At 40.3% G+C, this 25,896-nt stretch overlaps 1 protein-coding gene and 1 long non-coding RNA gene across 2 annotated transcripts in view; one reads left to right on the plus strand and one right to left on the minus strand.

Annotated features, from left to right (window-relative positions):
* The window catches only part of lmbrd1 (LMBR1 domain containing 1), a 178,795-nt gene extending 164,961 nt beyond the window's left edge, over positions 1-13,834 (minus strand). Inside the window, 2 exon segments of the mRNA XM_034184354.1 lie at positions 8,990-9,166; positions 13,740-13,834. Of these exon segments, the coding sequence (XP_034040245.1) occupies positions 8,990-9,166; positions 13,740-13,805 (243 nt within the window). The 5' untranslated portion in view covers positions 13,806-13,834.
* Positions 187-24,330, plus strand: LOC117522931. The gene is made up of 3 exons (XR_004564380.1): positions 187-308; positions 9,305-9,307; positions 24,316-24,330. It is a non-coding gene; the product is annotated as an uncharacterized LOC117522931 (long non-coding RNA).
* The last annotated feature ends 1,566 nt before the right edge of the window (positions 24,331-25,896 follow it).

Genomic DNA, 25,896 nt, shown 5'->3' on the forward strand with positions numbered 1-25,896 from the left:
TTCACTGAATGCTGTATACTTGTATATTGTTCAATCAATTTTAATTTTTTACCTGAAAAATCTACACCTTAGTTTTTACCTGAGGCCAAAGTATGGCCATCGGGTATTGTGATGTCCGTCTGTCTGTGCTCAGCATAAGTCCAGTCCTATTACTGCAAGAGTCTTCAAATTCACAGGGAAATTCTTGGGACAGAGACCTTGGACAAGTTCAAAGATGGCTAACCGTGATTTATTTTAAGAGGTCAAAAGGTCACATTCTCTTTCCTATTTTTATACTTATAAGGCCGAGGGTATTTTACCATTGTGGTGTAATTTTTATTACTGCTCTGACTACAAGAACCATTTCAACATTACATAACTTACAGATTTTTATTTTATTTTCATTTTTAATCTAGTTGCTCACAAGTAATAAGACTTTAATTAAAAGAGCCCAGCACTGTTGAGTGTTTATATTTTAAGAAATATATTTCTTCACTTGTCACACATCAGGAGCAGTTTAATAAAAAATTAACAATGTTCAAATTTTTTCAGTGTTCAGAAATTCTTGTTCCTCGTTTTTCTTCTTTTCATTTTTGTCTCATTTTACAACAAGGAGGAATGTTTTGAAGCCTGGTCCTGAATAGGTGATCTTAAATCACTGCTTGTCAGAATACACGAAAGTGGTTGGGACTGTTTTTCAAATTCTTGCTGAGCAGAAAACCTTGTAAATACAGATGCACTTCAGAAGTCCAGTGATGGAGCTATACACTAAAACCTCCAGTCTAGAGAGAAGAGGAGAACATCTCTGCTCTTCAAAATGTGATGAAAGTGTCTCCAACAACTCCTTCCAAGAGGCCGAAGCTGCAGAAGAGACCTTCATCTGGTTAAATGTCCTGAAAGTCCAGCTCATCTGTCATCTCTTCAAACCTACACCTGCTGCTGCTACTCTAAATAAACCAAAGGCTCTTTAAACAGCAACCTTTTTATTATTTGAAAAAGCTGTTTCCTTTTACATTTTAACATTAAATGAATGAATCATTAAGCATGTCCATGAAGTTAACGTTCAGGCAATAAGACACTTGCACAGGCAGAAGAAGCCCTGCCCCTATTGTGCATAATTTCAAAGCATTCATAATCACTAAAATAGTCAAATAAATATTTTAACAATTACAGCATTAAAAGCAATGATACAGTCAATAAGAATGAAATTAAATGTTGAAATGACTAAATTAAAATATGATTTCATCATGAGGTTTATGTTATATGACTACATGTGCTGACAACCACCATAAGCCAATGAAATGTGACTGTGGAAAACATACATCAATCTTTTAACAGACACACTGCAGTCATTGTTACATCTGTTGTGTTTATTAAAAAAAGTTTATATTTATTTACGGTGTCTTTTTCCCCCCAACTGAAATGCAGACATGAATGAATGAATCTACCAGACTTAGAACTGTACAGATTACTTTTCATGCTATTTTATTTGTATAAAAATAAAACTCCAAGGTACATTATCATGTCACAGAGCACAAAAGCGAAAGTTGGATTGAGTTGAATTTTGACCGCGATGGGTTTTACGTCAAGTGGCAGTGAGTGCACACCCATTAGTGTTACACAGACTCAGGTTTTGCCACGTCGCAGAATTTGTGCAAAGCTTCAAATTGAAAGTAATGGATAATGAGTGATGCGTGACGTGTTTGGAGTAAAGGCCCTTTACTCCATACGTGCCATAGTCATTCTGTTTTCTGATAACCACAGATATGATACTGAAAGACAGGCAAGACGGGTTAAAAAAATAACTCAAACAGGAAAGAAATCTAATTCCCCAACTTGAATTCTTGCAAACTCAGAATAACACAAATCTGACTGGCATGGGGTAGAAATAATTCAAAACTCTCAGACATTTGACAAAATCTATTTTTACTGTTGCTTCACGCACCTGTCTAAAAAGTTGCTTCAGAAGCTTGTATTTATAGCATTTTTCTCTAAGAATGTAGTTTTCACTTTGGCAAAACTGGTTGACAATGTTTCAAAAGGAAGCACCGGTTTTGCCGTCTCTGCCATTCCTGTCTTTCTCTGTGATAAGCGTTATTACTCACATAAGATCAGTTTCACCTTTCTCTCAGAAGTATTCTGCAACAATTGGGCAAACACTAAAACCTTATATTCATTGTTTTCAACACTATTGAGGTTTTATACACAAACACACACACATACATATATATATATATGGAGAGAGAGAGAGAGAGAGAGAAACTTAAAAATATAAACAACACTTATTTTTGCTCCCATTTATGAGCTAAACTCAAAAATCTAAAACATTTTCTAGATACACAAAAGACCTATTTCTCTCAAATATTGTTCACAAATCTGTCTACATCTGTGTTAGTGAGTACTTCTCCTAGTGGACCCTGTACTCATCAGCTCTCATCATGGACCTTGATTGGCAATTTTGCCACACAACAGCAGAATTGGCAAGTCCACCACTGGCTCCCTGTGCTTTTCAAAGATGAGAGCAGGTTCTACTGTAGCACATATGACAGACGTGAAAGGGTCTGGAGATCCCATGGAGAACGTCATGCTGCCTGAAACATCATTTGGCATGACCGGTTTAGTGGTGGGTTACTGATGATCTAGGGAGGCATATCCTGGAAAGACGCACAGACCTCTACAGGCTGGAGGTTACTGGAGGCCATTTTGTAGGACTCTTTCAGTGCTCATCCTGTTTCTCCTTGCACAAAGGAGCAGATACCAATCCTACTAATGGGTTAAGGACCTTCTACAGCCCTTTCCAGCTCTCCTAGACGAAGTGCCTGTTTCCTGGGATCTCCTCCATGCTCCTGAGACTGTGCTGGGAGATGTAGAAAACCTTCTGGCAATGGCACAGATTGCTGTGTCATCCTGGGGAAGTTTGACCACATGTGCAACGTCTTTAGGGTCCAGATACCGCACCATGCTACCAGCAGTGACACTGGCGCTAGCCAAATGCATAACAAGTGTCATCTCATTGTTGCCCCTCTAGTGCACCTGTTGTTAAGTTCATTAATACCAAAGAAGCTGAAACTGATTAGCAACCTCCTGTGCTACTGACGAGATCAATATTCTAGAAGTTGAACTGACTTGATGCAATACTTTGATTAAAAAGTGGTCCATTATTTATTTTGATTAGCGTATACATACATACAAACAGTGCTGTGAAAACGTTTGTGCACCCTTGAGCTTGTACATATTTGAAATTTCTTAGAACATCAAAAAACAAAGCAAAAATTCAGGCTTTTTCATGAAAATGTCTAACATTCTGCCCTTTAAAGTCACAGTGAAAAGTAATCTCTACATCATGAATTAAACCTCTTTCTCCTCATGCATTCCTGGATATCTGTGTTCCACCACCAAGTCTCCTTGTCTTCCTTCCGTTGTCCAGATGTCACACCAAGTACCTTCCTAACTGTCAACTCACCACATCTGCAGGACTTTTCCATTTGCTTCCCCTCCATCCAGTGCCTCTCTCACCTGCCCAATGAATTTCACACAACAGTCTTCATCCTGCAGCTTCCACCACCTGATCCTTTGATGAGGTCTCGCTCTCTTCTTCACCTCTAAAGTCATCCTACAAACCACCATCCTATGTTGTCTAGCAACACTCTCTCCAGCCAAAACCTTACAGTCTACAATTTCTTTTAATTTGCCCCTCTTACAAAGAATGTAGTCTGCCTGTGTGCACCTTCCTCCACTCTTATATGTCACCCTGTGCTCTTCCCTTTTCTTAAAGTGGGTATTCACCACAGCCATTTCCATCCTTTTTGAAAAATCAACTACCATCTGCCCTTCCACATTCTTGTCCTTGATACCATATTTACCCATTCCTTCCTCATCACCTCTGTTCCCATCACCCAACATGCACATTAAAGTCGCCTCCTATCACCACTCTTTCATGCTTGGGCACACTGTCCACCGCCTCATCTAACTCACTCCAGAAATCTTTCTCCTTCATCTCGCACCCAACCTGTGAGGCATATGCACTAATGATATTCATCATCAGTGCATCAATTTCTAACTTCAAACTCATTACTTTGTCGCTTAACCTCAAACGTAGTCTTAACATACTACAAAGCATTCCTTTAAAATGACCCCAGCACCATTTCTCTTCCTATCCTCACCATGATATAACAACTTGACCTCACCACCTATGCTCCTGCTCTTACTTCCCTTCCACTTGGTCTCTTGCACACACAATATGTCTACCTTTCTCCTGTCTGTCATATCAGCCAGCTCTCTCCCTTTACCAGTCATACTGCCAACATTCAAAGTCCAGACATTCAAAGTTTTCATCTTCTCTCACTGTGTGTGGACACATTCTTCTTCTCTTCTTCTTCTTCATTCAGCAGCAGCCCAACTGCAGCCTGCACCCTGCTGAGCAACAGCGGTGACCGTTGCTAACCCGGGCCTCGACCGATAAACATGGAAATTCGATTTTTACTCTGCATCTTTATTTTGGCTTGTTTTACACTGGATGCCCTTCCTGATGCAACCCTTCTCATTTATCCAGACTTGGGACCTACACTCAGAATGTACTGGCTGCACACCCCATGTGGCTGAATACACACACACACACACACATATATATATATATATATATATATATATATACAGCGAGAAAAATAAATATTTGAACACTCTGCGGCTTTGCAAGTTCTCCACTTAAAAATCATGGAGGGGTCTGAAATTTTCATCTTAGGTGCATGTCCACTGTGAGAGACATAATCTAAAAAAAAAAAAAAGTACACAGTGTGTTTTCCTAACCTGTTATGCCTTAAATAAATAGAAAACAGCTGTTATTCCACAGAAACTTTGCTTCTGTGATCAGGACAATGATATTTTGAAATTTGTCTGTTTTCAAGAATATTCTCGATTCGCCTTCACTACTACTGAGTAGTCTTATAGAATATTCTTTAACTGCTAGAACTGTCCAGAATTTTCTAGAAGTTTCCAGAATTATCCAGAAACTTCAAGAAACTTTTAGAACTTTCTAGAACATAAAAAAAAAAATCAAAGTTTGTGCTGAATGTAGTCATTTTTCCATAGACTTTACACATAAGCAGTTGAAATATAACACTTAGAAGCCAGGAACAAAAATTGTGTCACATAGTGTTATTTATTAGAAAGTGGAAGAAACACAAGATGACTGTCAATCTCCCTCGGTCTGGGATTCCATGCAAGATCTCACTTTGTGGAGTAAGGATGATTCTGAGAAAGCTCAGAACTACATAGGAGGACCTGGTCAATGACGTGAAGAGAGCTGGGACCACAGTCACAAAGATTAGTAACACATGATGCTGTCATGGTTTAAAATCCTGCAGGGCAGCAAGGTCCCCCTGCTCAAGCCAGCACATGTCCAGGCACATCTGAAGTTCACCAGTGACCATCTGGATGATCCAGAGGAGGCATGGGAGAAGATCATGTGGTCAGATGAGACCAGAATAGAGCTTTTTGGAATCAACTCCACTTACCATGTTTAGGGGATGAGAACAACCCCAAGAAAACCATCCCAGCCATGAAGCATGGGGGTGGAAACATCATACTCTGGGGGTGCTCTTCTGCAAAGGGGACAGAAGGACTGCACCGTATTGAAGGGAGGATGGATGGGGTCATGTATTGTGAGATTTTGGCAAACAACCTCCTTCCCTCAGTAAGAACATTGAAGATGGGTCGTGGCTGGGTCTTCCAGCATGACAATGACCCCAAACACAGCCAGGGCAACTAAGGAGGGGCTCCGTAAGAAGCATTTCAAGGTCCTGGAGTGGCCTGGCCAGTCTCCAGACATGAACTCAATAGAAAATCTTTGGAGGGAGCTGAAACTCCAAACCTGAAAGATCTAGAGAAGATCTGTATGGAGGAGTGGACCAAAATCCCTGCTGCAGTGTGTGCAAACCTGGTGAAAAACTACAGGAAACATTTGACCTCTGTAACTGCAAACAAAGGCTACTGTACCAAATATTAGCATTGATTTTCACAGGTGTTCAAATACTTATTTGCAGCAGTAACATACAAATAAATTATTTAAAAAAATCATACATTGTGATTTCCGGATTTTTTTTTTATTTTTTTTTTTTAGATTATGTCTCTCACAGTGGACATGCACCTAAGATGAAAATTTCAGACCCCTCCATGATTTCTAAGTGGGAGAACTTGCAAAACTGCAGGGTGTTCAAATACTTTTTTCCTCACTGTATATATATATACACACACACAACCCCAATTCCAATAAAGTTGACACATTGTGTAAAATGTAAATAAAAAACAGAATACAATGATTTGAAAATCCTCTTCAACCTACAACCCCAATTCCAATGAAGTTGGGACATTGTGTAAAATGTAAATAAAAAACAGAATACAATGATTTGAAAATCCTCTTCAACCTACAACCCCAATTCCAATGAAGTTGGGACATTGTGGAAAATGTAAATAAAAACAGAATACAATGATTTGAAAATCCTCTTCAACATATATTCAATTGAATACACCGCAAAGACAAGATACAAGATATTTAATGTTCAAACTGATACACTTTGTTGTTTTTGTGCAAATATTTGCTCATTTTGAAATGGATGCCTGCAACACATTTCAAAAAAGTTGGGACAGGGCAACAAAAGACTGGTAAAGTTGATGAATGCTCAAAGAACACCTAACTGGAAACAGGTGAGTGCCATGATCGGGTATAAAAGGAGCATCCCCAAAAGGCTCAGCTGTTCACAAGCAAAAATGAGGCAAGGATCACCACTTTGTGAACAACTGCATGAAAACAAATTGTCCAACAGTTTAAGAACAATGTTTCTCAATGTTCAATTGCAAGGAATTTAGGGATTCCATCATCTACAGTCATAATAAAATCAGAAGATTCAGAGAATCTGGAGAACTTTCTACACGTAAGTGGCAAGGCCAAAAACTAACACTGAATGCCCGTAACCTTCGAATCCTCAGGCGGCACTGCATTAAAAACCGACATCATAGTGTAAATGATCTTACTGCGTGGGCTCGGGAACACTTCAGAAAATCACTGTCAGTTAACACCATTCGTGCTATATCTATAAGTGCAAGTTAAAACTCTACCCCGCAAAGCGAAAGCCATACATCAACAATATCCAGAAACACTGCCGCCTTCTCTGGGCCCGAGCTCATTTAAAATGGGCAGACGCAAAGTGGAAAAGTGTGCTGTGGTCTGATGAGTCCATGTTTCAAATTGTTTTTGGAAATCATGGATGTCGTGTCCTCTGGACAAAAGGGAACAAGGCCATCCAGATTGTTACCAGCGCAAAGTTCAAAAGCCAGCATCTGTGATGGTTTGGGGGTGTGTTAGTGCCCATTGCATGGGCAACTTGCACATCTGTGATGGCACCATCAATGCTGAAAGGTGCATCCAGGTTTTGGAGCAACACATGCTGCCATCCAAGCAACGTCTTTTTCAGGGACGTCCCTGCTCATTTCAGCAAGATAATCCCAAGCCACATTCTGCACGTGTTACAACAGCATGGCTTCGTAGTAAGAGTGCGGGTACAAGACTGGCCTGCCTGCAGTCCAGACCTGTCGCCCACTGAAAATGTGTGGCCCATTATGAAATGCAAAATACGACAATGAAGACCCCGGACTGTTGAACAACTGAAGTCGTACATCAAGCAAGAATGGGAAAGGATTCCACCTACAAAGCTTCAACAATTAATGTCCTCAGTTCCCAAACGCTTATTGAGTGTTGTTAGAAGGAAAGGTGATGTAACACAGTGGTAAACATACCACTGTCCAAGCTTTTTTGAAACGTGTTGCAGGCATCCATTTCAAAAAGAGCAAATATTTGTACAAAAACAAAGTTTATCAGTTTGAACTAAGGGTGTAATGATACATGTATTTATATTGAACCGTTTCAGTATGGGACAGGGCTGTGCATGGGTGAGTTCGTGTTGCGTGTGTTTACATTCAGTGTTGCCAACTTAGCGACTTTTTCACTAAATCTGGCGACTTTTCAAACCTTCTTGATGACTTATTTTCTCAAAAGCGACTAGCGACAAATCTAACTACTTTTTCTGGCGTTACCGGAGACTTTTCTGATGTTTGGCGACTGAAAGTGAAAGTCTCTGTTATCACCAAGCAGCAGCGGGTCTCCCCCTCCTCCCCAGCCTGCAGCAGCCTGAAAGCTCTGAGAGGAGGGATATCTACAATCCTCCTCACTCGGATTTGCTCAGTCTACTGACCTCGTTTGCTGCGCTGTGATTAAATAGTCCCCAGACTTTGAGAAGCCCTGGCCTTGAGAAGTTATTTTATTTTAATAAGGGATGGTCAGTTTTAATGGCAAAATAAATAAACAAACCAAGAATCAAGTTTATTTGTGGTTCTAATTATTTTTAAGGTGGTTTTACTCAATTTTTTGCCTCTTTAACATTAATTCTCTTTAAAATAAATCCATTATAGAGTGTGACAGTTTTGGACAAGTTAACTTTTCTGGCAAAAAATATGAATGCTGAATAAAACTGAACAGGGCTTCATGCTGGGACTGCTGTGCTCTGCTTTACTTGTGGAAAGGTTTTGTTAAAAGCTGTTTACTAGGAATGTATTTTTTATATTTCATACATTTGTCATTTATTTGAGAACATTTTATTTAACTTATTACCAGGCAGCACTTTGCAATTATTTCATTTTCCTGTTTGTATAATGTTATAATAAATTGTTGGTTTAAACAACAAGCAAATTTAGATTTTGCATTTTGTTCCCATACTGTACCTAACCGTGACCTCAGAACCGAGATACGTACCAAACCATGATTTTTGTGTATCGTTACACCCCTAGTTTGAACATTAAATATCTTGTCTTTGTGGTGTATTCACTTGAATATCGGTTGAAGAGTATTTGCAAATCATTGAGAGAGAGAGAGAGAGAGACACACACATACACACACACTCAGGTCACATTATGCATATCTAAAAATTCCAAGTTAACATTAGGTCATTTCACAACTCACCTTATAAGTACCATTGGGATACTTCATGAATGACACAAGGAGTATATCCACTGGCAGGAGTGCGGACGTTATCAAAGCAATGGCCAGGGCACATATTGCTGTTATAGTTGAAACAACTTCACTCTCCCGACGACTTTGATATTTCCGAATGTAGACCCAACAAAAAGCTAGGATTACCTAACATGGAGGCAAACATGAGTTAAAATTAATGTTGAATACCATGACACAACAAAGGTAGACTGTCAAGTTAATTAGACTAAAGACAACTACTAAATATACTGCCATTTTTTTCATCGTGTCATCTTAGTTTCTGAGATAGTGAGGCTTTTAAAAAGGTGTCATGAATGAGTGGTGCTAAAAGCAGAAAATGTCTATATGTCACTTTGTTACTTTTGAAATATTCATGCAATATGCTTGAAACTGACAGGTATGTTTTGACACTATTATTCTGCTTTAACCTCTGAAATTCATGGCCTTCAGTTGTATATTTACTAAATTAAGGCTTGCCTACCAACCAGCAAGATTTCTGGCTATCACAGACCTGTTCATTTTTCTTAAAGAAGCCCTCCTATTCTGCACTCATTACCTGTATTAACTGCACCAGTTTGAACTCATTACCTGTATAAAAGACACTTGTCCACACACTCAATCAATCACACTCCAACCTAACCACCATGACCAAGACCAAAGAGCTGTCTAAGGACACCAGGGACAAAATTGTAGACCTACACAAAGCTGGGATGGGCAACAGGACAATAGCTTGTTTTTTTTGTTGTTGTTGTTTATATTGTATATTTGTGCTGTTGTGTTTTTAAAATTCTATCTAACTTAGTTTAAGTTCTTTCCTCTCCGACTTGCTATTTCGTACTGAGCACATGGAACAAATGCAATTTTCCCCTGGGATTAACCCTCTGGGGTCCGAGGGCATTTTGTGGACAGTTCACTCGCCTGGCATAAATGTTTATAATAGCTGTTAACAGCTCTCCCTGCATCCCACTTTCAAGTTTTATGTCTCTTTTTTCAGGACAACCTGTACTTTCAGAATATATATGCTATAGTGGTGTTTTATGAGTGTAATAAAGGTTTACAATCAGAAATAAGAAAGGAAAAAGTAAAGTGGAGAATAATTTTCCACACACATTTATTCAAAACACATGGCAAACTATAATAAGCAACTGTTTTGACACTTTATAAAGGTAATTTGAGGTCTTGTGTGAAAGACTGTACAACAAAAAGGTTCAAACAATAAACACAAATGCACATTTTGAACAATATATACAAAATGGTCTGTGCATTTTGTCTTCATCTCAAAGCAATTTCTGTCTGCAATTGCACAAACTTATACTCTATGAAGTTGACTGTGTGTTTGTTCTCTCCTGCACTGAGAATCTTTCACACTTCGAGGTCCATTTACACTCTGAGGAGCGGCCCCTCCCCCTCGCTCCATTGATATGGTAAACAGTGCTTTACGCTGGAGTGAGAGAGCTTGCCACAGGCTTATCCAATAACATTCACAGATAAAACTGATGGAGCAATCCTGATAGTCACACACTCTTGGTTTGACCACATGAGATTGTATGAGAGGCCCTCCATCTGCTCACTTTCACTGATTGCTGGCATAACGGTGCAGGGCACACTGGAGCCAGCAGCCATGGTGCTATTCAAATGGGCTAACTAGTAACACATTACTCCTAAAAACAATCTTTGGTTTATCACGTGAGGTAAATCTGCCCTACGATTGGATTTTGGAAAACCATGTGACGGTGAACCAATTCCGATTGGACACTCACATTGGGCATGTCATCACACAGCTTCAATGAGGAGTACAAAGATGGTGGATGGCTGGCTCGAAAGTCTGCGGAGTTAACTTTTCAGCAAAAAAAAAGTAAGTTTCTATCTCATATCATTAAAAGTTAATTATAATTGAGTAAAACTTGGACTCAGCCATCGTATACGACGACGTCGGCCCCAGAGGGTTAATAAAGTATCCTAATTCAGATTCTAAAATCAACATGCAGATCCACCTCGGATCTGCTTTGGCGAACCTGAGTGAAAACAAGGGAGCAGCCAAAGGAACTTACTATCAGCTTTTATCAGAGAATAACAACAGTTTCAGTACTACTATTAGTACTGGAAAAGAAAAATGTGAAACTGTGCATTCCTAGTCAATACATGGACTTCCACGGCTTATTTTATTTATGTTAATCTATAAAATTTGTAAGAAGAAAACTTTCAACATGCACAGATTGAATCAGGAGTTTCAAGGTCATACAACTTCAAACATATTTAACTAGAAAAAAATTAAAGGGATTTTGCATAATATATCAGTGTATAAATAGTATATTTCAATTTTTCAATTTGTAAGTGAACAATGATTAAATTTACACATATATACATATATATACACACATACACATATATATACACACATATATACACACACATATACATATATACACACACAGTGAGGAAAATAAGTATTTGAACATCCTGCGGTTTTGCAAGTTCTCCCACTTAGAAATCATGGAGGGGTCTGAAATTTTCATCTTAGGGGCATGTCCACTGTGAGAGACATAATCTAAAAAAAAATCTGGAAATCACAATGTATGATTTTTTTTAATTTATTTGTATGTTACTGCTGCAAATAAGTATTTGAACACCTACCAACCAGCAAGAATTCTGGCTCACACAGACATGTTCATTTTTCTTTAAGATGCCCTCTGATTCTGCACTCTTTACCTGTATTAACTGCACCTGTTTGAATGTGTTATCTGTATAAAAGACACCTGTTTCCACACTCGGTCAATCACACTCCAACCTGTCCACCAGAGCCAAGACCAAAGAGCTGTCTAAGGACACCAGGGACAAAACTGTAGACCTGCACAAGGCTGGGATGGACAATAGGACAACAGGCAAGCAGCTTGGTAGAAAACAACAACTGTTATGATTTATTTATTAGAAAGTGGAAGAAACACAAGATGACTGTCAATCTCCCTCGGTCTGGGATTCCATGCAAGATATCACTTTGTGGGGTAAGGATGATTCTGAGGAAACTCAGAACTACATAGGAGGACCTGGTCAATGACCTGAAGAGAGCTGGGACCACAGTCATAAAGATTATATTAGTAACACATGATGCTGTCATGGTTTAAAATCCTGCAGGGCAGCAAGGTCCCCCTCCTCAAGCAAGCACATGTCCCGGTCTGTTTGAAGTTCACCAGTGACCATCTGGATGATCCATAGGAGGCATGGGAGAAGCTCATGTGGTTAGATGGGGGTGGAAACATCATACTATGGGGGTGCTCTTCTACAAAGGGGACAGGACGACTGCACCGTATTGAAGGGAGGATGGAAGGGGTCATGTATTGCAAGATTTTGGCAAACAACCTCCTTCCCTCAGTAAGAGCATTGAAGATGGGTCATGGTTGGGTCTTCCAGCATGACAATGACCCCAAAAACACAGCCAGGGCAACCAAGGAGGGGCTCCGTAAGAAGCATTTCAAGGTCCTGGAGTGGCCTGGCCAGTCTCCAGACCTGAACTCAATAAAAAATCTTTGGAGGGAGCTGAAACTCCAAACCTGAAAGATTTGGAGAAGATCTGTGTGGAGGAATGGGCCAAAATCCCTGCTGCAGTGTGTGCAAACCTGGTGAAAAACTACAGGAAATGCTTGACCTCTGTAATTGCAAACAAAGGCTACTGTACCAAATATTAGCATTGATTTTCACAGGTGTTCAAATACTTATTTGCAGCAGTAACATACAAATAAATTATAAAAAAAAAAATACATTGTGATTTCCAGATTTTTTTTTTTTTAGATTATGTCTCTCACAGTGGACATGCACCTAAGATGAAAATTTCAGACGTCCATGAGAACTTGCAAAACCACAGGGTCTTCGAATACTTATTTTCCTCTCTGTGTATATATATATATATATATATATATATATATATATATATATAGCAAATGTACTTCCGTAAAATGTACATTACTGGTGTCGCAGACCGAAGGGTCTCCCCTAAAAATCGGTCCACCCTGCCTTCATTGTGCATGCATCACTTCAAAGAGTCAGCCGCGGTTCACCGATCATCCACATCTAAGTCGTGATGGATCTCAGAAGTGATTATTTACCACCTCTTCTAATTTCCAAGGTCACTCCTTCATCCACTTTAATGCGGACAATATTCCAATTTTTGGGAAAAAGACTAATAGGATGTCATGGAAATGTTTTTTTAAGTGATGCATAAGAACCTGAGCAGAAGCTTGCAGCCTTTCATTAAGAATACTGTCGAATCCTGCAGCTTTACTCGTTTTAATGTGACAATCCCAGCGCTATCACGTTCGATTTGTTAACTCTCGGGGACTTGAAAATTCTCCCTTCCGTGAATACAAAAGTTTTTTTGTTTGTTTTTTGTCACTCTAAACTTAATGTACCGTACCATTTTGGGATAAGTCTCCCGGACCTGTAATTTCTAATTCGCATTACTAAAAGAAACCAACCACATACGCACTGTCCACCTCTTTTCACGACCTCTTCGGTTTTTACTTTCTAGCAGTATTAAAAATAAACACCGTTATGAAATATGTTTGCTACTGTAATGCTAATTCTGGACTGGCACAGCTCGGCAGGACACCAGCCGTGTCACGCAGATAGGAAATTACGTTACCTTCGTGTGCTACACAACCACTGACACATGTAAAACCCACTCCACCATTCGATAACGTAATTAAACAACTTAAATCTTGCTTACCAAAAGTACAAAGGTGAAAATAGACCAACCGAGGACAGACTCAGGGAGCACAGACTGAGCCGCCATCTCAACAAAACCACGTGCTCACGGTGACGTCACAGCAGATAAGCAAACGCACCAGGATCTTTTCGTTTATTGCAAAATTCTTTATTCTGCAGATTTTTTTTGCTGTTGTTAAAAATGTCATATTTAAGTTTTTAGGCAGTGAATTTGTGTTCTTTGAATGTTAGAGGTCTACGTGATAATACTAAGAGGAAAGCAATATTTTTATTTACCAGAAATTGCAATACAGACTTTTTTTTTTTTTTTTTTGCGAGAAACTCACTCATGTAAGGACGATGAAAGGTTCTGGAAATCACAATGGGGTGATGTAATATTCTTTTCCCATGGCTCCAATCATTCTGCTGGTGTTGCTGTATTGTTTCCCAGGTTTGAAAGTGACGTTTTGGAATCCATAATTTCAAAAGAAGATAGATTATTTTGGTTTTAAAAGTGGACAATTTGAAGTTTATAAATGACAATGTTTATGGATCAAATAATGCTGTTCAGGCAAAAGACACATTCACCAAGCTCTCACTAACGCATTAAAGACAAAATGCAAGACTCGATCTCTCCCCATTATAGGAGGAGACTATAATAATGTTTCTGATGATGAAAAGGACATACACCTTCCAAGACCTTCATCAACGTCAGGTTTAAAATCTACTTTGTAATTAATAACAACTTTTCTTCCAGATGTATGGAGATTTATGAATACAGATGTTACAGAAGGGGCAGCACGGCTTAGCAGCACGGCTTAGCACTGTTGCCTCACAGCGAGAAGGTCATGGGTTCAATTCCCGTGGCCTTTCTGTGTGGAGTTTGCATGTTCTCCCCGTGTTTGCTTGGGTTTCCTCCGGGTGCTCCGGTTTTCTCCCACATCCAAAGACATTCGGGTTAGGTGGATTGGTGTTTGTTTGTCTATTTGTGGCCCTGCGACAGACTGGCATCCTGTACTGGGTGTACCCCGCTTCGCGCTCTATGACTGCTGGGATAGGCTCCAGCCCCCCGCGACCCTTAATTGAACTAATGAATGATGAAGATGAATGAATGAATGAATGAATGAAGATGTTACAGAGTATTGAAGGAATATATTCAAAATGTGCAAAATATGCATTAACCTTTTGTGCTTTCCCCCCCATTCAGTATCATCATAATATTATTCATCTTTTATTGACCTCCATGACCAGTAAAAAATCAAGGACCGAGACGTTGCCCGGTATGGCAGAGCCGGGGTCCCACCCTGGAGCCAGGCCTGGGGTTGGGGCTCGCGCATGAGCGCCTGGTGGTCGGGCCTTAGTCCATGGGGCCCGGGTGGACTCAGCCTGAAAGAGCGACATGGGCCCGCCCTCCTTTGGGTTCACCACCTGCAGAGGGGCCATGGGGGTCGGGTGCAGAGAGGATTGGATGGCGGTCAAGGGCGGGTGGCCCGGTGGCCGGTCCATGCTCACAGCCCCTGGCTGTTGGGATGTGGAATGTCACCTTTTCTGGGGGGGGAAGGAGCCTGAGCTTGTGCGGGAGGTTGAGAGATACCGACTAGAGATAGTCGGGCTCACCTCCACGCACAGCTTGGGCTCTGGTACCCAACTCCTGGAGAGGGGCTGGACGCTTCATTTTTCTGGCGTTGCCCATGGGGAGAGGCGGAGAGCTGGGGTCGCATTGCTTATTGCTCCCCAGCTCAGTCGCCATGTGTTGGAGTTCACTCCGGCGAACGAGAGGGTCGCGTCCCTACGCCTTCAGGTCGGAGACAGGTCTCTCACCGTTGTCTCGGCCTACGGGCCGAGCAGCAGTGCAGAGTACCCAACCTTTCTGGAGTCCCTGGGAGGGGTACTAGATAGCGCTCCGACTGGGGACTCCATTGTTCTCCTGGGGGATTTCAACGCCCACGAGGGTGTGTTCCAACTATAGGGGGATCACACTCCTCAGCCTCCCCGGTAAGGTCTATTCCAGAGTACTGGAGAGGAGGGATTCGACCGATGGTCGAACCTCGGATTCAGGAGGAGCAGTGTGGTTTTTGTCCTGGTTGTGGCACACTGGACCAGCTCTACACGCTCCATCGGTGCTCGAGGGTTCATGGGAGTTCGCCCAACCAGTCCACATGTGTTTTGTGGATCTGGAGAAGGCGTTCGACCGTGTCCCTCGGGGCACCCTGTGGGGAGTGCTCCGGGAGTACGGGGTCCGGGGTCCTTTGCTAAGGGCTATCCGGTCCCTGTACGACCGCAGCAGGAGCTTGGTTCGCATTGCTGGTAGTAAGTCAAACCTGTTTCCAGTGCACGTTGGCCTCCGCCAGGGCTGCCCTTTGTCACCAGTTCTGTTCATTATTTTTATGGACAGAATTTCTAGGTGCAGCCAGGGTGTAGAGGGGGTCTGGTTTGGGAACCACAGAATCTCGTTTCTGCTGTTTGTGGACGATGTGGTTCTGTTAGCTTCGTCAAATCAGGACCTTCAGCGTGCACTGGGGCAGTTTACAGCTGAGTGTGAAGCGTCCGGGATGAAAATCAGCACCTCCAAATCTGAGGCCATGGTTCTCGACCGGAAAAAGGTGCTTTGCCCTCTTCAGGTCGGTGGAGTGTCCTTGCCTCAAGTGGAGAAGTTTAAGTATCTCGGGGTCTTGTTCACGAGTGAGGGACGGATGGAGCGTGGGATCGATAGACGGATCGGTGCAGCATCTGCAGTGATGCGGTCGCTGTATCGGACCGTCGTGGTGAAGAGAGAGCCGAGTAGGGGGGCACAGCTCTCGATTTACCGATCGATCTACATTCCGATCCTCACCTATGGTCATGACATTTGGCTCATGACCAAAAGAACGAGATCGCGAGTACAAGCAGCCGAGATGAGTTTCCTCTGCAGGGTGGCTGGGCGCTCCCTTAGAGATAGGGTGAGGAGCTTGGTCACTCAGGAGGAGCTCGGAGTTGAGCTGCTGCTCCTCCACGTCGAAAGGAGTCAGTTGAGGTGGCTCGGGCATCTTTTCCGGATGCCCCCTGGACGCCTCACTGGAGAGGTGTTCCGGGTACGTCCCATTGGGAGGAGGCCCCGGGGAAGACCCAGGACATGCTGGAGGGACTACATCTCTCAGCTGGCTTGGGAACGCCTTGGGATTCCCCCGGAGGAGCTGGGGGAGGTGTGTGTGGATCGGGAGGTCTGGGCAGCTTTGCTTGAGCTGCTGCCCCCGCGACCTGACTCCGGATAAAGCAGAAGAAAATGGATGGATGGATGGATCTTTTATTGAGCTAAAATATATTGTTACATATATGAGTGTGTTTTAATGTTTAGAAGTCATCATTTATATATTAATAGAGCTTGTTGCTGTTGAAGAATATATTACTCATATGCTCATAGTGATCAATTTATTTTTTTGAACTTGAACTTATTTATTTTGAACTTATTTATTGTGGCACACAAACTCGGTAATAACAAAAACTGATACACAAGACAATTCCACAGTGACGTGTGACCAAAAAGGGGGTGAGCAGACGCAAAGCTTATGAATTATTATCAATGCTTATTAAACGTAATCAATAGCTAAGGTTAATTACATGATATCTATATATTCAAATACTTTTGAGTTATACGAGGTCTGTTAGAAAAGTATCCGACCTTATTATTTTTTTCAAAAACCATATGGATTTGAATCATGTGTGATTGCGTCAGCCAAGCTTGAACCCTCGTGCGTATGCATGAGTTTTTTCATGCCTGTCGGTTGCGTCATTCGCCTGTGAGCAGGCTTTGAGTGAGGTGTGGTCCACCCCTCTCGTCTATTTTTCATTGCGAATAAATGTCTGAACGATTTGGATCTTTGCTCCATCAATTTTTTTCCAGAAACTGTAAGAGACCTCCAGGTGGACACCGTTTGAAAAATTAATATGGCTTTCAGGGACGATTTTATGGGGATTAAACAGATTAAGGGGTGTTACTGCCCCTTTAAGGATGGCCCACAACTGCTGAGAGCACGGCGCGCTCCCAGCACCGATGGACAGGCTGACACCCCGCACAAACAACCAGATCATTTCCAACATGAAAGCTTTGTTGATCCGGGACCTCGTCTGACTTTCACAAAAAGGCAGAAGATGTGGACGTCAGCACTTTTTCCGGCACATTCCACCGTTACAGGAGTTTTTTTTCATGGAAAAAGAAGCCGAGGGACGCGCCATGGAGCCGTTCATTACGCGGGACAAAACCACCTCGGTGTTGGGCTCACAGGACGGCTTAACGGTGGATTATGTGTGAATATCTGATTGTGATTGTGCATGAGCTGAACATGCCAGAACATGTCCTGTGAGGCTTCATCACGGTGTTTCTTTTTGCCATGCAGCCGCAACGCGCGGAATTCCTCCACCTTTGTTCCTCTTTCCATGACAAAAACTCCTGTAACAGTGAAATGTGCCTTTCATTTCTAAACTGGACGCTGTCTTGATCCGGTATGTCCTCTGACTAGAACAGGAATTGTGAATTCCGGCACATTCCACCGTTACAGGAGTTTTTTTTTCATGGAAAAAGAAGCCGAGGGACGCGCCACCGTGCCGCTCTTGACGCGGCACAAAACCACCTCGGTGTTGGTCTCTCAGGACAGCTTTCAGACGGATTCTGGTTGCTTTTCTGTCGTGTGAATATCCGAGAAATTGAGCTTGAGCTGGACAAGCCCCAACATGTCCCGTGAGGCTTCATCACGGCGTTTCTTTGCGCCGAGCGGCTGCACCACGACGCGCCGAACTCCTCCGCACGTCTGTCTTAATAAAAAATAATAAGGTCGGATACTTTTCTAACAGACCTCATATGTTTGAATGCTGTTGAATTGTGTATTGTGTCTACCAAATTAAAGGTATGTTACTGTATGTTTATGATTACATTTGCTTTTGTTCTAAGATTTGCGTTTGCTCAAATATTAGTTTAGTTTCTTAGCAAGCTGTCATGAAGATATGTTATTTATATAATCATTTTCAAAAGTCTTGTAAATGTGATAAACTGTCAGAGAAGGAGACTAAACTGTTTTTTAGAAGGTTGTGCAATTTTGAAATGTGCAAACATTCTTGTGGTATAACCACGTGATGTGACTTGCTGACAGTTTTTCAGTTAGCAGTTGTTGCCCAAAATTTCTTATCAGTTCAAGAACACAAGAGAACAGAGGACTTGACAGCGCATGTGGGCAGAACCATGCCACGAAACAGAGGGATCAAGACCACCCAGATGAAGGACAACGCCCAAGATTAGCAGAAAAACGTTGTAGTAGCATAGGGTACAAAGCCAGCCCACTGTTCGGGGTTCCTCCTTGCTGTCAGCTTGCTGGAACACCAGATTGCTGGTTGGAAGCTTGCAGCTCCTGGGACCCTCAGAACTTCTGGGTATGCTTTTGCTTATCTCACTCATTCTGTAAAACTTGCATTCTGTCAATTTCTGTGACATTTAAATTCTGTTTAATAAATCTCTGAGTGGTGGTCTAGCCCTCAGAGTAACTGTGTTCAAATTTAAATACCTTTCTTCAAATCAACGGACGCGTGGGATAAGAGAGACAGGGGAGCGAGGTCACTGGAGACCCCAGAATTATCCCAAGAGTATACATGGTCAAACTCCAAGAGATCTTTACAGTCTCATATAGATATGTGGTTGATGTCATTGCAAGCACTGCAATTTGTTACAGGTGTTTCAAATTCTCATGCTCCACTATCCAACCATACATTAATAACCCTCAAGTTGAATGGATATATGGGTAAAGCAAGTCTACGGGTTATTGGAAATTAAACAATCATTTGTTGGAAGATAATAAGTTTAAGAAAAGCGTAAGTTTGCTTGTAAAAGAGATTTTTAATGATAAAGAAATGAACCCAATCCAAAAACGGGAATTCTTTAAATTTATAGTCAGGCAGGCAGCGATAAATCAAAGTAAGGAAATTAAAATACCAAACTCTAACATGATCTCCTTAATGAATGCTTTACAGCCACTATCATGGTCTCTAGGCATCATTTATCAGAAGAGGAATTAAAAACACTTAATCTTAAAGAAATGCTCGATAAAATGTATGTAAATATAGCAAAAGGAGCATTCATCAGAACCCAATGCTGTTTTTTTGTTTTGTTTTGTTTTGTTTTCTTTGTTTTTAGGATTGGATAAAGGATCATATCTTACTTATGTTTAAGTATTGTATAAGGAGGCAGGAAATGACAACAACAATGAAACAAGGTTTGTTAATCTTGACTCCAAAGCCCGATAAAGACCACGTAATAATTGAGAATTGGAGACGCATTTCACTTTTAAAATATTGATTAGAAAATTATTGCACAAGTTGATGCTAAGCGACTAAATAATAACTGAGATGAAATAATAAGTGAAAATCAAAATGGCCAAGTGTCATTTAGTTCTATTAGATTAGTATTAGATCTAATACACTATTCAGATCTTATACACTCTAACACATTGATGCTTTTCCTTGACTTTTACAAGGCATTTGATTTGATAAGGCATTCCTTTATTTTACAGACTGTACAAATCCTAGGCTTTGGAAACAAATTTATTAATATTATTGCCATGTTCTATAAAGACATAACTAGCTTGGTTATCCCACAATGTTTAAAAGGTTTTCAGTATGAAAAGATGTATGCCAAGGTTGTCCTATTTCCTGTTTTTTATTTATTATTGTTGCAGAACTTTTATTTTTGAACATTTCAAAGAATTTCAATATCCATGGTTTAACTATCTTTGATTTCCCAGCTAGCGGACAGCACTGTTTTATTTCTTAAGTATAAATCACAAGCTGCATTTCCAACTACTCAGAAATTTTCAGACGCCCCAGGACTTAAATTTAATATCAACAAATCTGAAATATTATGTCTCTATGAGACTGATGAGTAATTTATGTTTAATATTCCTTAAAACAATCTGTCAAATATTTAGGGATTCATATATATATATATATATATATATATACACTCAACAAAAATATAAACGCAACACTTTTGGTTTTGCTCCCATTTTGTATGAGATGAACTCAAAGATCTAAAACTTTTTCCACATACACAATATCACCATTTCCCTCAAATATTGTTCACAAACCAGTGTAAATCTGTGATAGTGAGCACTTCTCCTTTGCTGAGATAATCCATCCCACCTCACAGCTGTGCCATATCAAGATGCTGATTAGACACCATGATTAGTGCACAGGTGTGCCTTAGACTGCCCACAATAAAAGGCCACTCTGAAAGGTGCAGTTTTATCACACAGCACAATGCCACAGATGTCGCAAGATTTGAGGGAGCGTGCAATTGGCATGCTGACAGCAGGAATGTCAACCAGAGCTGTTGCTCGTGTATTGAATGTTCATTTCTCTACCATAAGCCGTCTCCAAAGGCGTTTCAGAGAATTTGGCAGTACATCCAACCAGCCTCACAACCGCAGACCACGTGTAACCACACCAGCCCAGGACCTCCACATCCAGCATGTTCACCTCCATGATCGTCTGAGACCAGCCACTCGGACAGCTGCTGAAACAATCGGTTTGCATAACCAAAGAATTTCTGCACAAACTGTCAGAAACCGTCTCAGGGAAGCTCATCTGCATGCTCGTCGTCCTCATCGGGGTCTCGACCTGACTCCAGTTCGTCGTCGTAACCGACTTGAGTGGGCAAATGCTCACATTCACTGGTGTTTGGCACGTTGGAGAGGTGTTCTCTTCATGGATGATGCGAAGGAGATGTGTTGCACTGCATGAGGCAAATGGTGGTCACACCAGATACTGACTGGTATCCCCCCCCCAATAAAACAAAACTGCACCTTTCAGAGTGGCCTTTTATTGTGGGCAGTCTAAGGCACACCTGTGCACTAATCATGGTGTCTAATCAGCATCTTGGTATGGCACACCTGCGAGGTGGGATGGATTATCTCAGCAAAGGAGAAGTGCTCACTATCACAGATTTAAACTGGTTTGTGAACAATATTTGAGGGAAATGGTGATATTGTGTATGTGGAAAAAGTTTTAGATCTTTGAGTTCATCTCATACAAAATGGGAGCAAAACCAAAAGTGTTGCATTTATATTTTTGTTGAGTATATACACCCAGAGACAGCAATTAAACTTTCCCCCTAGAATCAGCAAAACAAAATCCATCTGTAATATGTGGTTACAAAGAGACCTTTCCATTTTTGGGACAGTGTTATTGTCAAAGCTGAAGGTATGTCAAGGTTTGTTCATCCCACATTATCACTTTTTATAAATGATTCAGTCTGTAAAGAGATCAATAGTTTGTACATTTTGTTTAGAAAAACAAACACCACTATCTAAAAAAAGACATTCTCAATTTATAGAGAGCAGGAGGTGGGTTGGAACTTCTGCTAATTTTTAATCTAAATTCCATTTTTTAAGGAAATAATTTGGAATAATGGCAATATTACTGTCAAAAACAAAACTTTATACAAGGAAGTCTGGGTTGAAAAGGGTATAATTTTTGTTTCAGATTTATTTTGAAAGTAATGGCAATCTTTATAGTTACAAATTAGAAGCACTCAGAGAGCGCAAACCTCCGCCAAGGCCATAGGGTCACTGATGTCACAGGGAATACCCTTTGGCAAAGAGACTCATTCCATGTCATTTCACCCATCTACCGTCATGTTTCAGATTCAGTGGTTAACCCTCTGGGGTCCGAGGGCATTTTTTGGACAGTTCACTCGCCTGGCATAAACGTTTTCTTATTGCTGTTAACCCTCTCAAGGCAGGCACAGCAGATTTGCAACAGCTAAATATCTGATATTTTCTGATACTAAAAATTAATTTGAGCCCGAGAGGATTAACAGCTCTCCCTGCATCCCACAATCAAGTTTTATGTCTCTTTTTTTTTCAGGACAACCTGTACTTTCAAAATATATATGCTATAGTTGTTTTTTATAAGTGTAATAAAGGTTTACAATTAGAAATAAGAAAGGAAAAAGTAAAGCGGGAAATAATTTTCCACACACATTTATTCAAAACACACAGCAAACTATAATAAACTAGTAACACATCACTTCTAAAAACAATCTTTGGTGTGTCACGTGAGGTGACTCTGTCTTACAATTGGATTTTAGAAAACCATGTGATGGTGAACCAATTCCAATTGGACACTCACATTGCTCATGTCATCACACAGCTTCTACGAGGAGTATAAAGATGGTGGACAGTGGCTTGAAAGTCTGTGGAATTAACATTTCAGCAAAAAAAAAAAAAAAAAAAATCATTAAATAGTTATCTATAATTTAGTAAAGCTTGGTCTCAGCCATCATATACAACAGCGTCAGCCCCAAAGGGTTAAACCCTTAGATCTTCAGCAAATGTATTTGTAAAGAGAAACTGCATGAACTACACAAGTTTTTTTTTATTTTCTAATAACAAGTTTATTCAGTGAGGAGAAACAAATACTAAATTATTGTTGTGTCGTAACTTAATTTTTGTTCAGCCTTTGTGACCCGTTTTTGTGAAGTTAGACGTTGAAATTGGCCCTATCCTGCAATGATAAAGAATCCTTAAAAAATTACTGGATGCGGATCGTGTTCTGGATCATTACCAAAATTTAATCACTTCTAAGTTAGGCCAAGATACACCCCTGGTAAAAATTTAATTGAAATGCATTGAGGATTTTTTGAGTAATCCTGCTAACAAACCAACCAACCAACAAACAAACAGACGTGGCCGAAAACATAACCTCCTTGGCAGAGGTAAAAATCCTTTCCAGTCACATACAAAGAATTTGATTCTGTTGTAAAGGCCATTCCTCAGAGTATGCTTGAGTTAACAAAAGAGTGAGGTTCAAACACCTTCTCTTACAACTGGGGGATTGATATACTTGATAGAAAATGTACAAACATGTTAGGAATACACTTCAGAGCTATAGCAAGTTCTTACCCAAAGGAACATTCTTCTGGAACTCATAACTGGGCAATATAAATTGGCGTAAAACATGGTCGTGCCTCTCTCAGTTTTGCTTTTCAAATAAAATAAGAGAACTTCAGTTCAAAATACTACACATTTATCCTTGTAACAACACAGTTGTGAAGGTTCACTGACTTTGATGATAAAATCAGAGACAATTTAACATTTATTTTGTATTTGCCCTGTGTCATCTAAGTTTTGGAGAGATTTTGAAAAATATATTGATGAAAAAACTGGACATACCATCATAGTTGGTTTTAAGGATATCATTACAAGATTTGTATGTAATGATAACCATTTTTCCTTTGTAATTAATCTTATGTTGCTAATTGGCAAATTTTACTTACACAAAATGAGAATTTCCAAATCCCTTTCGAGTTTTCTTAACTAACGTTATTTCAATGTAACTAGAGAAGTTCTGTGGCATTAACTAAGTTGAAAGTTAATGCCACAAGGTGTATGTCAAGGTCTATTAGTGACCTATCACTAATAGACCTTGGATGAGTATGATGTGCTGTACACCCTTTTACATCTCTTTTTTTGTTTTGTTTTTTATTTTTTACTGACAAGGTTTGATATATTCTATGTTACATTGATGTTTATGTGTTCTATTTTGTGTCAATTGTCTACATTTATATACTTTTTCAGTTTTGTATATTGAAATTTCAAATAAGCTTTTTGTTTATTTGTTTTAGTTGGTTATTTGTTTGTTTAAGGGAGGTGCTCACTCACTCACTCATCTTCAACTGCTTAGTCCAATTAAGGGTTGCGGGGGGCTGGAGCCTATCCCAGCAGTAATAGAGCGCGAGGCAGGGTACACCCAGGACTGGACGCCAGTCTGCCACAGGGCCACAAACAGACAAACAAACACAGTCACACCCGCATGCACACCTACAGACAATTTAAAGATTCCAATCCACCTAACCTGCATGTCTTTGGATGTGGGAGGAAACCGGAGCACCTGGAGGAAACCCACGCAAACACGGGGAGAACATGCAAACTCCACACAGAAGGGCCACAGGCGGGAATTGAACCCATGACCTTCTCGCTGTGAGGCAACGGTGCTAACCACTGAACCACCTTGCTGCCCAAAGGGAGGTGCTTCTTGTCAAAAAATATATTTTTCTTAAATTATAGCCCATTTTCATTTTTTATTAAAAAAATCTATCACCAAAGTTTCACATCATCTTTGATCTTTATTTTTTCAAATGCATTGGTCACAGATTATTTTTTGATATGGTTTATTAAATAAAATCTCAGAAATGCATTCAAAGAGACAAAAGGAAAAATGAGCACTAGTTTTGTATCCTTTGCTGATGGCAAATTTTACTTTAAGAGACTGATTTTGCATCTAGTAAGATTTGTGATATTTAAAAAAGTTTCAGCAGTTTTAATCAATTTAGTAGTAGTAGTAGTTTGTATCTGTTCTATCTGGAACTTGTAACTAATTCATGTGACACTCAAACCAGATATAAGATCCTTAGTAAATTTGTACAATATGTAACTTATATAAATTGGGAACTTAAAAGAACAATATATGACAGTAATTCCACATACAGAATCCTTAGTAGATATGTATAATATCAAACTGAGACTTATAAGCACAACACATGTCAAACATAAAGATTTATTACTAGAATTGTTGTAACTTCTTGTAAGTTTTTTATATTTCTTTTCCGTATGGGTGTGATTTACAAAAATAGGCATATTCTTGCATTACCAATTACACAGCTTCACCGTGAAGAGGAAGCATGAAGCATTTTCTTTTAAAAATGTAAAATTTCAGCTACATTTTACAAAAGACTCAAGTCAAGATTTTGTCAGTTTTCTTGTGACAGTCCTTCTCTGTTCCACTCCACTGTGATGCTGCAATTGGTAATACAGGCAAAAAGACAAAAGATGCACGGTGCACAGTCTAAACAATCACATCCACAGAAGCGTATAACGCCGTCAAAGTTGTCATGGGTGTCTTGGTGGCTTACCTCACTCATCATTAGGTTTTTGAGAACTGCCTAATCCAGATATCCATACAACTCTCAATGTGTTATAGGCTTCTGTGGCTGTAACTGGAGGAACTGTATATGATCCAAGTTTTTTCTGTTGCACCACTTCATGGTGGAGTGGAACAGAGAAGGATTTAAAAAAAAAAAACTGATCAAGTCTAGGCTCAGGTCTCCTGTGTGCCTTCTGGCAAACTATAGTTAAAATTTCATGTCAAGCTGTGGTGAC

The sequence above is a fragment of the Thalassophryne amazonica genome, chromosome 13 (genome assembly GCF_902500255.1).
Source record: "Thalassophryne amazonica chromosome 13, fThaAma1.1, whole genome shotgun sequence".
NCBI lineage: Eukaryota > Metazoa > Chordata > Actinopteri > Batrachoidiformes > Batrachoididae > Thalassophryne > Thalassophryne amazonica.